An 11,889-nucleotide genomic window follows, 5' to 3' on the forward strand; every position below is an offset into this window, starting at 1 on the left:
GACTTTCTCCAGAAGAAAAAATATTATCAGACATACTGTGAAAATTTCCTTGCTCTGTTAAACATCATTTGGAAAATATAAAAAAAGCAAAAAAACAAAGGGGGCAAATAATTCTGACTTCAACTGTATATATATATATATATATATATATATATATATATATATATATATATATATATATATATATATATTTTTATAATTAAAAAAGAGGGCAGAGGGATACATCAGTCCATTTCTTTTTTAGCAGAAGAGGGAACTGTAAGCCACATTTTAAAATAGCTTATATAAATGCTGTGCATTCGGTTAATTTCTGCTATAAAGGTCAATGGCATGATACTTTTTTAAATTGCTGCTCATACAGTTACTGATGTTATAATCTCTGAATTTATGTAAGGATAATAATAAAAAATAACGGAGGCAAAGGTAAGAGATGAAATATTTGTAGAAAAAAAAATAAAAAAAAATTTCAATAGTCTACAGAAAAAACCATCGTCATACAATAAGTTGCATAATTACCCTAACCTGCCTAGGTAACCTAATTAACCTAGTTAAGCCTTTAAATGTCACTTTAAGCTGTATAGAAGTGTCTTGAAAAATATCTAGTCAAATATTATTTACTGTCATCATGGCAAAGATAAAATAAATCAGTTATTAGAAATGAGTCATTAAAACTATTATGTTCAGAAATGTGTTGAAGAAATCTTCTCTCAGAAATTGGGGAAAAAAATTATCAGGGGCGCTAATAATTCAGGGGGGCTAATAAATCTGACTTCAACTATATATAAATATATAATATATATATATATATATATATATATATATATATATATATATATATATATATATATATATATATATATATATATATAATTTAAAGATGAAATCTTTAGATCAGATCTACTATCTAATAATCTGGAAGATATATTCATACTTTTGAAAAATACAATATCTTTAAATAGCTGAAATGTTTTGTTGAGTCAGATGAGAAATAGATAGATTGTATGTTTTTATTATCTGACAAATTAAGCAATATAATAAAGTATGAAACATTTAATAAGTTATATTGTCAACAATATTATTTATTAATTAATTATTGATGTTTTTTTAGACTTCTGCAAACTCCCAAGCAGCCACTTGTTGCTTCTCCAGTGGGTCCCTGGACTCCAGTTTAAAAGCCTATATCGAACATATTAAGCAATACATTTCCATCCCGTCATTCACTATTTTAAACGTAACACACTTAGAACTTCATTTTTTTTTTAATCATGATTTTTTTCAGGTCCAGCATTTTCCCTGAGCACATGCATCCCTTTAGACTTCTAGTATTATATGCAACATGCGGAGTGAAGATCTTTTCATCTCCAGCTTCACTGGTACCTGATTTGCAGGTTCCCTTGAGTTCGGCCTCTGCTTTTCCATCTGCTGCTTCTTCATGAATGCAGACCAGCCCTTCATCACACTTCCCCAGATAATCCCAAGTCCCTCCACAGTTTTCCCCTGCCAGTTTAGCACAGACCGGACAGCAACCACAAATCCCAGTGGTGATGCCACCCCGACACTGGAGCTTCAGCGCCCGACGTGGGGAACAGTGGATGCGTTCACAGGGCGGACAGTGCAAGGATTGGAGGATCTTCTGCTCCTCCATTTCCACCGCCGTTATCATCCACAAGATGAGCAAGATGCATGGACGCATGTTACCCAAGACGGATTGACCTCAACCGTACACCCCTTTTATATAACGGCCCACAAAACCAAGAACGCTCAAGAAAAAGCAAACCTCCTCCCTCCTTCACGACCAATGGATTACGTTTGTTGAGTCTGGATTTGCTGTTAATTATCCCCAAGTCTTATCTTTACAATCGCTCTGTTGTTTTCCTTTTTGTTGGAAAACCAGTGAGTTGGACTAAGGGGAAAAGACTGGACCCTTTGTGCGCAGGTCACATGACCAATAGCAGCAGGTGCAATTGACGGCGCGATCAAGATAATCGGCCACGAGCAACAAGGACACGATTGGGACATTGGCAGGTTATCTGAGAAGACCTGTGTGCGCGTGTTTTCATAAGCTGCTGCGCCATAAAACACCAGTTTCCGTCTGGCATTCGGTTTTCTGTTGAACGGTTCTTCAAACAGTCTCAAAGGTCACGCCCCTGACCGCTTTATCCTTAATGAACGTCTACTTCAGATTGTAAAATATTAGATGATGAAACTAGTTAAAAAGTACACTACCTGACAAAAGTCTTGTCGCCTATCCAAGTTTTAGGAGCAACACATAATCACTTGACTTCTAGTTGCTCATTTGGTATCAGACGTAGCTTAAAAGGCAAATGCCTCTATATTTAGCTTATTTGACCAAAATAAAATAAGATCATGCCTTGATTTTTAATGATTTAATTAGGACGGTAAGGTAGTGATGGTGACATGAAGCTTTCTGAACCATTAAAGCGCTCGACTCAATTGTATCGGAAAAATATTCGTTACTTGAAGCTTTCTAAATCAGAGCTCGATGAGGACCTCTTCTGGTTAAAGTGTGGGAAAGCATTGTGTTGCAATAATTTCAAATGTTCACTACTGACCAAGGGTTTACTCAGTTAGCTGGATTTGGATATTGACGATTTGACACGATCCAGGATCGTTTCGTTCTTCAAGGCTGATCCGAGAGTTGTTGTCATAGCAACAGTTCTGGTAGATCAGACCTGCTCGGCAGCAGGTTCAATTCATATAAACAGGATTAGATCGGCTCAGTGCATGCAAAGAAAATACTGAAAGTATGTACCGAATGCTGATATTTTCTTACAGTAGTAGTTATATACACGTGAAAAATAGTAACTATTTTTAACTATAAAGTTATAGTTATTAACAAAATAAATACATATGAATACATATTAAGTATATTAGTACATATTAATTACATATTAAGTTATACATATTAATAAAACTTATGCAATCTTCACCCTCGAAATGAAAGTACAAAGTCTGCCACCTGGTGGTGCAAAGAGAAAACTTACTGGTATGAACTTTCTAGATCGCTTTAGAACAAATTGTGTATAATAGAAATGCATAATATGTGACTTTTTTTAAACGCAATAATACATTTATGCAGTCATAAACATGTTTTGATAGTTAATATGCCGGTGATTTGATGCTTCACGAAAGTTGCAGACGCCTTTACCAATATCAAAATGCTTTTGTAAACATCAAGTTATTATTTACACCGATTAAAAAACGGCGACTATAATAAAGAAAATCTTTTCTAAATGTAGAACTAAATACATTGAAATACATGATGAATACCCTTGACACATGAAAATGTAAAGCCTGCAGCTCACAACAAATGTGGAAGGTTATTGCGTGTCATAGTTAACAAACGTTTTACCTCTAATTTGATGTAATTTTGCTCACATGGATAATTGAACATTAATCAGTTGATGTCATCACGCTGCCGTCAGCCAATCGCTGCATTGCTGATCATGATTTCGATGATCGATAGTTCTTTCCTTCACAACACATCCAGTGATCTCAGATCAGTTCATCCAGACATTCTAATCTGATTCGCGAGTTTGAAGAACCAAATTAGCCAGAGGTCAGTTATCGAGATGAAAAGATCCAGGATCTGCCAAATCATCTTAGATCATTTAAGCGAGGTAAGAAGAACGGACCCCAACTCATTCATGTAGTAATACAACAACAGTAATATAAACAAATTACTCATTTACTGCTGTTTTTACACTTAAGGTAAGCTACATTACAACCACCGATGACTGTAGTAAAATCCAAGGTATTTACATTCATCATATACCCACTGGTCCAGTTCCAAGCAGGGATCGAACCAGCAATTCCTGCATGAGAGTGGAATGCTCTAAAGAGGAGGCTAAATCATTTACTAAGTACAAAAGTACAATTATTAAGCACATTTTAAATGTGGTTATAAGTCAAGAATAGAGCATTTGTAGCTGCAGTTATAAACTGCTTACTAACGTTTATTAATGCTTAACAGATAATGAATTCACTATTTGCTGATGCTTAATAAATGATTTATAGTGCGTAGTTATTATAAAGTGTTACCGAAATGTTTTGTAACTTTAATAAAGATTAACTAATATACAATAAAGACTATGCATAGTTGATTATTTAATACCTGAAAACTATCATTCACTTTTATCTCTACTATACGTTATTGATCTATGTTTGTAATTTATTTGTTATATATTATTCGAGATTCCTTTTAAATCATCTGATGAAATTGTATTCACATCATAATATATAAATCACAGAAATTCAAAATACCGTAATGTCAGATTTTTCCAATATCGCGTAGCCCTAATTCAAGTTTACAGATATTTGTTCAACTAATTTCCATGACTTTTCCAAAACTTCTCCAGGCCTGGAAATTGCCATGTCAAAGCTCCATGACTTTTCCAGGTTTTCCATGACCGTATAAACCCTGTCTCTAGCCCTCAGAAAGAATCTACAAGCTCTAAAAATACACTACCAAAAAAAGCAAAGAACACACAACCACTGCTGGATTTTAAGCAACTTTTATTAAATTAGATCTTTATAAAACAGTGCAGAGTCCTATCATCGGCTTTGCTGATCGTAAGCCTCTATGAAGCATCTCTACCACGCTGCGAATTGTCAATAAAATGGAAAGCCAAACGCCGGCTGAAAAGACCCTACATCGACGTTCAGTCCCTTATACATCAGCATAGCGTGTGTGTGAAATCACGCTAGCATGGCTGAGCTCAAATGAACCACGGCATAATGTTATATCTGTAAATATTTGCGTAATTCACTCTGCAAAAATTGAGGTAATCCAAATACCGCTGCGACGAAAACAAATCAGAGTAATGCTTTTGGTCTGAGACACATGGAATGCATTACGAGCTACAAACGTAAAGGCGTTATTGTCAATGCGTTATGCTCACGTTAATTACGCTACACTCTAGATTGACTTATCTAAATGAGCTCACTATAGCCTACGATCAAAATAAACGTGATTGTACACATGATTTAGAAACCACGTGACTTCGATATCAACATTTCGGGTTGAGTTAATCGCCCTGGTTTGCAAAAAGGAACATCCCGTAGACAAATAAAGGGTTAATGTCGCGTAATGACATTGAGATCAATCCGGACTGAATTTTGCATAGCGTCATTTATTTCCTAGAAATACCGAACAATAACACTGTTTGTTTGTTTGTTTGTTTGTTTAAGCCAGGGCTGTGGGGATTAACTGATACTGCAGGTTCACATTTGTTTTATCGGGTTTATTATTCCAACCTAAAGTCACGACAGGCCAGAGGGAAAAGAGCGCAGTTTATTGGTACTCTCTGATGGGAAAGTGTGCATTGCGTGGATGACGTTCAGAGTTATTTAGCATGTTCTGGTTGTGGGCCTGACAGTGGGAGAAGGTCATGCTGTTAAGGTGTGTGTGGTTCAGCAATCAGCAAAAAAAGTTAGAGTTGGGTTAAGCCTTGGTCACATGAAGTCCTCATAGTCTTGTGCATAACCGCCTTCAAACCCGCCGTAATCTGCCAGATCGTCTTTCATCTTGGCTTTTAAACCTCCCCCTGGTAAAACTCCCTTCTTTTTCTTTTTACCTTTGTTTGCCTATAGAATAGGAGGAAAAAACAATTACGAACACATTTTATATTAAGGTACACAGTAATCTGTGTGGAGTTTGCATGTTCTCCCCTTGTTGGCGTGGGTTTCCCCCACAGTCCAAAGATACACGCTATAGGTGAATTGATTAGATTAAATTGGCCAAAATCAGTGTATGTGTGTGCATGTGTGACTTGGTGTTTCCCAGTGATGGGTTGCAGCTGGAAGGGCATCCGCTACATAAATCAAATGGAATAAGGGACAAAGCCGAAGGAAAATGATTGAATGGGACTTGCAGCACAGACAGTAAGTAAACCCTTTCACAAAATCGATTTCGTGGAATTGAATCGAACGGATTTGTTTGTGTGGATGGCCTTTGCATCCACGGTTCCGTCACTTGTTGAACAGGTGGCTCGAAATGCGGCTACCGATAAACAGCAAAACGGATGAACTTGGGACTGATGCTTTGCATCGAACATGCGCAATGTATACAAAAAACTCAACACAAGTAAAGAATTTGCCTGTCCGTGATGCTGGGGATACAAGCAGAGGAGCTGAACATGCACTGCTGCATGGGCCTCTGGCTATGATATTGCCGGTTGGGGGAATGTTTCTAATATAAGTCGCAAGCAGATGCCAGTATTAGCAAGTCATGAAACTGGACACCTCAGATGCAGTTCTAGACAAGTGTATCTGTCTGCAAGACAAGGTGTAACATGGAGGGGCGTAACTTGTAGTAAGTTAGAGAGGTGTAACTTACAGTCATCGAGATCCCATTGCGAGATGTAACAAGATGACAAAAATACTTAACAGAGAGCATTTTCATGAGCTTTCTCCGAATTGATCCACAACCTATTCATTTGATATATTATTACATTCATTTAGCAACTCCACCATGCAACTTACTCGCCGACTTCATCCGTTTTGTCATGACAGTACTCGGCATCGCCTTCTGTGGTTGCAAAAACAGTACAATGGCGAGCACATCAAATATGACAGTCTCCGCAACTCGCAGCTGTACGTTAATAACTGATGGTTGGGTTTAGGGAAGGTGTAAACGTTAATAATGATGATGATTGGGTTTAGGTGGGTATAGACGTTATTAACTGTGATGGCTGGGTTTAGGTGTGGAGTAGACATTAATAACTGATTGGTACATTTTGACATGTGGGTCTTCATAACTTCAAGTTATGCCTCTACCACAAGTTACGCCCCGGTCTTGCAGTCCACACACAGACCCTACTTCTTCTAGAAGATGGTGAAATTCATTAAGGTTTGTGCGCCTCTTTGTGGTGACATAAACCCAAACACAACAGCATTTTAGAGAATGTGTTTATATCCATGTCTATACTCACAGGATGTTCTTCACATCATTTGTGATGATAAAAACATTTGTGCGAATGAATGAAGACTATCGCACAAGTAATTTAGAGCGAATGAATTGAATGCTCTCTTTGCATTTAGTGTGAACACGACATTAGAGCTTCTATAGACCATTTTGACAAATGTAAACAAAAACCATTTTCCCAACGTATTTCCTGTTTTACATTTAGCTTTCGACAATCCAAAAAGAGCCACATGTTGATAGATGATGTTATGACAGCCGTTTTAACATGAACTTATGATTGAATTGCCTATAGTTATGAAATACTTTGATAACCAGCAGGAAATGTTTATGGGCGACTGATATGACCATATTGAAATGGTCTACATTTACCCTTTTAAACTAGATTTTAAAATTACCCAAAATTCCCATCACTAGACTTGATTCAATCTTTAGATGTGCTGCGTCTGAAACCGCATACTTCCAAACTATATAGTACGCTAAAATCAGTATGCAAACCGAGTAGTATGTCCGAATTCATAGAATTCGAAAATCAGTATGCGAGAAGTACCCGGATGACTTACTACTTCCGGCGAGATTCTAGAGTGCGCATCCCATGCATGCTGCGCTATCCAATGATGCCCCGCGAGCGAATTCATGAATGGGAGTAAAGCGACGCAACTGACGCAGGTAGGTCACGTGACCATGACAAAATGGCGGATGTAGTCTGTCCGAATTCCATTCATACTTTTCACGTTCATACTGTATAGAACGTACTTTTCTAACGGCCGAGTAGCACGTTTAAATTCAAATGCAGTACCTACTGAGTAGTAGGCGGTTTCGGACGCAGCCATGGTTTCTTTTCAAGTTACTCTCACATATGTCCCTTGTATGCAAATTGCAGACTTTACTGTCTACGTCTGCCTGAATTCATCATGTAATTTTCCCAGAAATCATTCACTATTTCCCTGGAGAGTACAAAATTGATAGGGAAGTGCTATGGCCGATACCGAAAGCTTGTCAGACATAGCGAAGGGTGAATTGCTTTGTTTGCCATTTTGAAAGAGAAATTCAATTAATCGCTAACTAAAACACGAACTTGGCAGCACTAGTTGGTGGTTTTAAATGGTGTGATTATTTATCTACACCAGGCCTAAAGCATCCAAGGTGTCAGCACACAAACTCAGCTAAGTAACGTTTAATAACACTTAAAAGAAAATAGCAAGATGTAATTTGTGAATATCATGCCTGATTATTTAGGAAATCTGGTAATTGTTGCATTAAATGGTTTTCATACCTTTTCTTGCCTCTGTTTTTCACTTAGTAACACTGTTAGTGAGGTGTTAATTTTCTTCAAGTCTTCAACTTCCACTGCAAAACCAATTCAAAATGTCAGCAAAATACATGATTTACAATGAGAATGACGGAACAGTCAGCTGAAATGAAGCATACTCACATGAAAGACACAGATCCCTAAACAGTGTTTCTAAAAAGCCGGAATAGTGTATAGACTTCTCATAGGGAGATATTTTTTCTTTTAGCAACCTCTCGAACTCTGTGAAGTCGTCTTTCGAAGAGGGACTTATTGCATCGATTCCGGTAACATTATTTGAAACTACACCTAAAAAGAGAGAATAAAAGTTCAGAATTGAATCTTTTATCCGTTTTAAAAACAAATGTAGATGCATGTTATATACAGAAAGCACTCACCAAATGCCTCTTTTGCTAGTTCTAAGTCTGAATCCTCCTGTAGTTGTTTCACTCTGAGTTTCTCTGCCAGTTCATCTTCTGGTGTGAGTGGTGTGTCTCTTTTTGTCTCCTCTAACTGCTTTAAAAATGTAATGTTGTATACATTTAATGAAAAATATTCTTACAAAATGAATAGCATTTACAATAATTGTTGTACTATAATATATTTTAAAATCTAATTTATTCCTGAAATGTCAAACTCAAAATCTCAGGATCATTATTGCAGTCACATGATCCTCATTCTAATATGATTTGCTGCTCATGAAACACTTATCATCAATGTTTTATAATCAGCTATATATTTTTTGTTAAAACTGTGATATATTTACCCCAAAATCCTTCATGAATGGTTATAGTTATAATACAAGTTCAAAGTTTGTAGCCATATCAAGATAAACTTCAACAGTGACAGCAAAATAAAAAAATAAAAACCCACAATGTGAATTAAATGTGCTTAATATCAATAAATTGTTACTGCGCCAACTTACTTGTTTTCTGAGCTCCTCTTGTTTTTTCCTTTGTAAATTTTCCTTTTCTTTTATCTTTTCACTGAGTTTCTTTTTTTCTGTAGGTTTAGCCTCTGCATATGAAAAATCCAAACAAAATCGCATACAAACGTTACAAACTGAAGTACCTGATCAGGGTTTCTGCAGGTTTCATCCATTCAAATGTAAGAGTTTTTAAGACCCCTTTAAGACATTAAGAATGACATTTTAGACTTATGCAGGGTTGAGATTTATCCTAATGGCCTGGTATTGTCCTGAGGAATTGAGTAATCATTTTTAGTTTTTTTTTCTCCTGATTAGGCCATTTAATTTGGGGAATTTTCTGTAAGAAATGGCTAACAGCTGTTGGGAATGTATCTTTTTGCAATAAAAAAAACTTTAATTTAAAAAATAAGGTTTTATTGAGACACATTGTGGATGATTGGATGGATTTCGGTTGAGTAACTTTACTTGGACAAAACAAAATTAAGACCTGTTTAAAATTATTTAAGACCTAAAACACAATATTTGAGTGAATTTAGGAGTTTTTAAGGCCTAAAATGTAGTTGAAATTTAAGACTATTTAAGACTTTTAGGACCCTGCAGATGCTTTGTAATTATGTGAATTTAAATGTGGATAATTTACAGTCTTTTAAAAAAATATTTTTAAAATAGTTTGTATATTCATGCATGTAGATTTATTTAGTTATAGAGCCAACTACAAAATAAAAAAATTCATAACAGACGTCCCATTTTGGTGTGCAGATATACACAGTTAGCATGTCAAATGAGATGATGTAATATTTCAAATATTATTTGTGAAAAAAGCATGTCGAAATATTGTGAAAAGGGTTTCTCGTCATTTAGTGTAATGTATACTTATTTTGACCTGTACTTAAAACAAATTAACTTAAACTTTATGAATTTTTAAAAGTATTAAAATCTATGGTAAATAGATACTAATAGATAAAACCTAGTAGTTCTAGTATTTCTCTTGGTTTCTCAATACTTTATTATTATTAAAAAAAAAATTTTTAAATAATTTTTGCTTTGTATAAAGTTAGTTTTATGTACTTTAAAAACTTGCTTTATAAGTAATTGAACTTGGTTTAAAGGACAAAGGCGAAATTACAAAGATTAAAAATGACAGTAAGTATTTTGAGGCTTCAACGTGATTGCTTAAATAGTTTAATATATCATCAAATTATTATTGTTCTTCACTGATAGCCTCATGGTCACTGCGCAACATATGCTTTGATGCTTCAAAATCCTTTTTGGCCTTTGACCCCATTTTATCCTAACAATGCACTTTTCCCCCAACTCATGAACATCACTGTACCTGTCTTTTTTTCCTCCTCTTCCTCCTTTTCTTCCTCTTCATCATCATCCCAATTATCCTAAATGGAAAGGAAGAATACTTTTAATTAATAAATTAGTCCACTTCATCTTCGTTGCTAGCCTAAGAGAAGCATTAACATTCTCAAACTTTCCTTTTATGAAATCTCCTTGGGATGATCCAATAATTTTAAATAATCAACAGGTGACAATCTACAGTGACATGCTGCTACAAAAGGCCATCTACACTAACAAAACTATTAATTGTAATTAAAGGCCTAGAGAAATGGAACTGACTCATATAATTACTATAATTTCACTGTTTAACTTATGACAGCGTATTTAAGCAGGTATACACCAAACTAAATAGACACGTATTAGGACTTATCACCACGTTGTTTTGACACTCTTGAGTTAGCAAGAGTAGCTAGCTAAAGTTAGCCAACTGTAATGTCTTGATATGTAGGGATTAAAGAAGAGTTAAAACAGTTTTTTTTACTTGAGAACGACAAATTAAGGGTTCGTTACTAACTTTCACGTCGTCGTCCTCATCCTCGCCCTCCCATTTGTCATGAACTGCCGCCTTTTTGATGGGCTCCTCAGGCTCGAAACTGTCCGCATCTGGAAAACGACCGATTGTTCAGACAGATCACTTAATGACAGGCGTATTTTTGGCGTACGTTTATCTGGTAGAAAAGATTATATGTTTCCAAGCGAATAGAAGAGAAAGATAACGGTGGAGTTTAAGAAATTCTCACCCCAAGAATCGGCGTCCGCCATGATGTCAGAGTCGCTGAGGGGAACGAGAGAGTGAAGCTCAACTCACTGCACCAAGACTTCCGGAAATTTCAAAATAAAGGTCCACCGATGGACGGTAGGGAAATTTTACAAACAAGTAAATTGTGCAGTACCATGAGGAATACCATTATCAGACATTGTTAATTTTTTTAACACACAATCAAATAAAATGTCGTTTTGTGGCTTTTAGATTGTGTATTAGTTCAAGACAATCATTTGTTTGCTAACTGTAACTTTTATTAGATTGTGTAGTGTGTGTGATCTAGTGCGGCTTCTAGAAAACAAACAAAAATATTGACTCATCCTGCACTACTGATTTTGTCCAATTAAATTGAGTATATGTACATTGACTTTTAAGATCTGAATTCTTTTTTTTAATGTGATCTTTACTTCCTGATTGATATATGAAATAAAGTTGGTCTAGACTGGACAAGAAGTACTGCATTAAGTTGATTTCTTGCGTTATGTCTTTAAAATATGGAAATGTATTTTCTGTGGAGTTTCTGCACTAGCACGCTTCTACTGATGACACTTGCGTTTACGCAATCGTTCATCTCGTTTTACACTTAAACAACTTAATAAATGATTAAGTCTATTAAA

The 11,889-nt window shown here is 35.7% G+C and overlaps 2 protein-coding genes across 2 annotated transcripts in view; both read right to left on the minus strand.

Moving 5' to 3' along the window:
* The window catches only part of si:ch73-330k17.3, an 8,384-nt gene extending 6,470 nt beyond the window's left edge, over positions 1-1,914 (minus strand). The window contains exon 1 of the mRNA NM_001386661.1: positions 1,378-1,914. Coding sequence (NP_001373590.1) covers positions 1,378-1,693 — 316 coding nt within the window. The 5' untranslated portion in view covers positions 1,694-1,914. The remainder of the gene's footprint in view (positions 1-1,377) is intronic.
* A 2,605-nt stretch (positions 1,915-4,519) lies between these two features.
* Positions 4,520-11,363, minus strand: eif3ja (eukaryotic translation initiation factor 3, subunit Ja). The gene is made up of 8 exons (NM_201214.2): positions 11,250-11,363; positions 11,024-11,112; positions 10,496-10,553; positions 9,160-9,251; positions 8,633-8,750; positions 8,379-8,543; positions 8,220-8,293; positions 4,520-5,607 (listed from the first exon to the last, which is right to left on the minus strand). The coding sequence occupies exons 1-8, from the start codon at positions 11,269-11,271 to the stop codon at positions 5,476-5,478; spliced, it is 750 nt and encodes a 249-aa protein (NP_957508.2). The 5' UTR covers positions 11,272-11,363; the 3' UTR covers positions 4,520-5,475.
* Positions 11,364-11,889: the final 526 nt, after the last annotated feature.

Source organism: Danio rerio, chromosome 25 (genome assembly GCF_052040795.2).
Source record: "Danio rerio strain M-AB ecotype USA chromosome 25, GRCz13ab, whole genome shotgun sequence".
Taxonomy (NCBI): domain Eukaryota; kingdom Metazoa; phylum Chordata; class Actinopteri; order Cypriniformes; family Danionidae; genus Danio; species Danio rerio.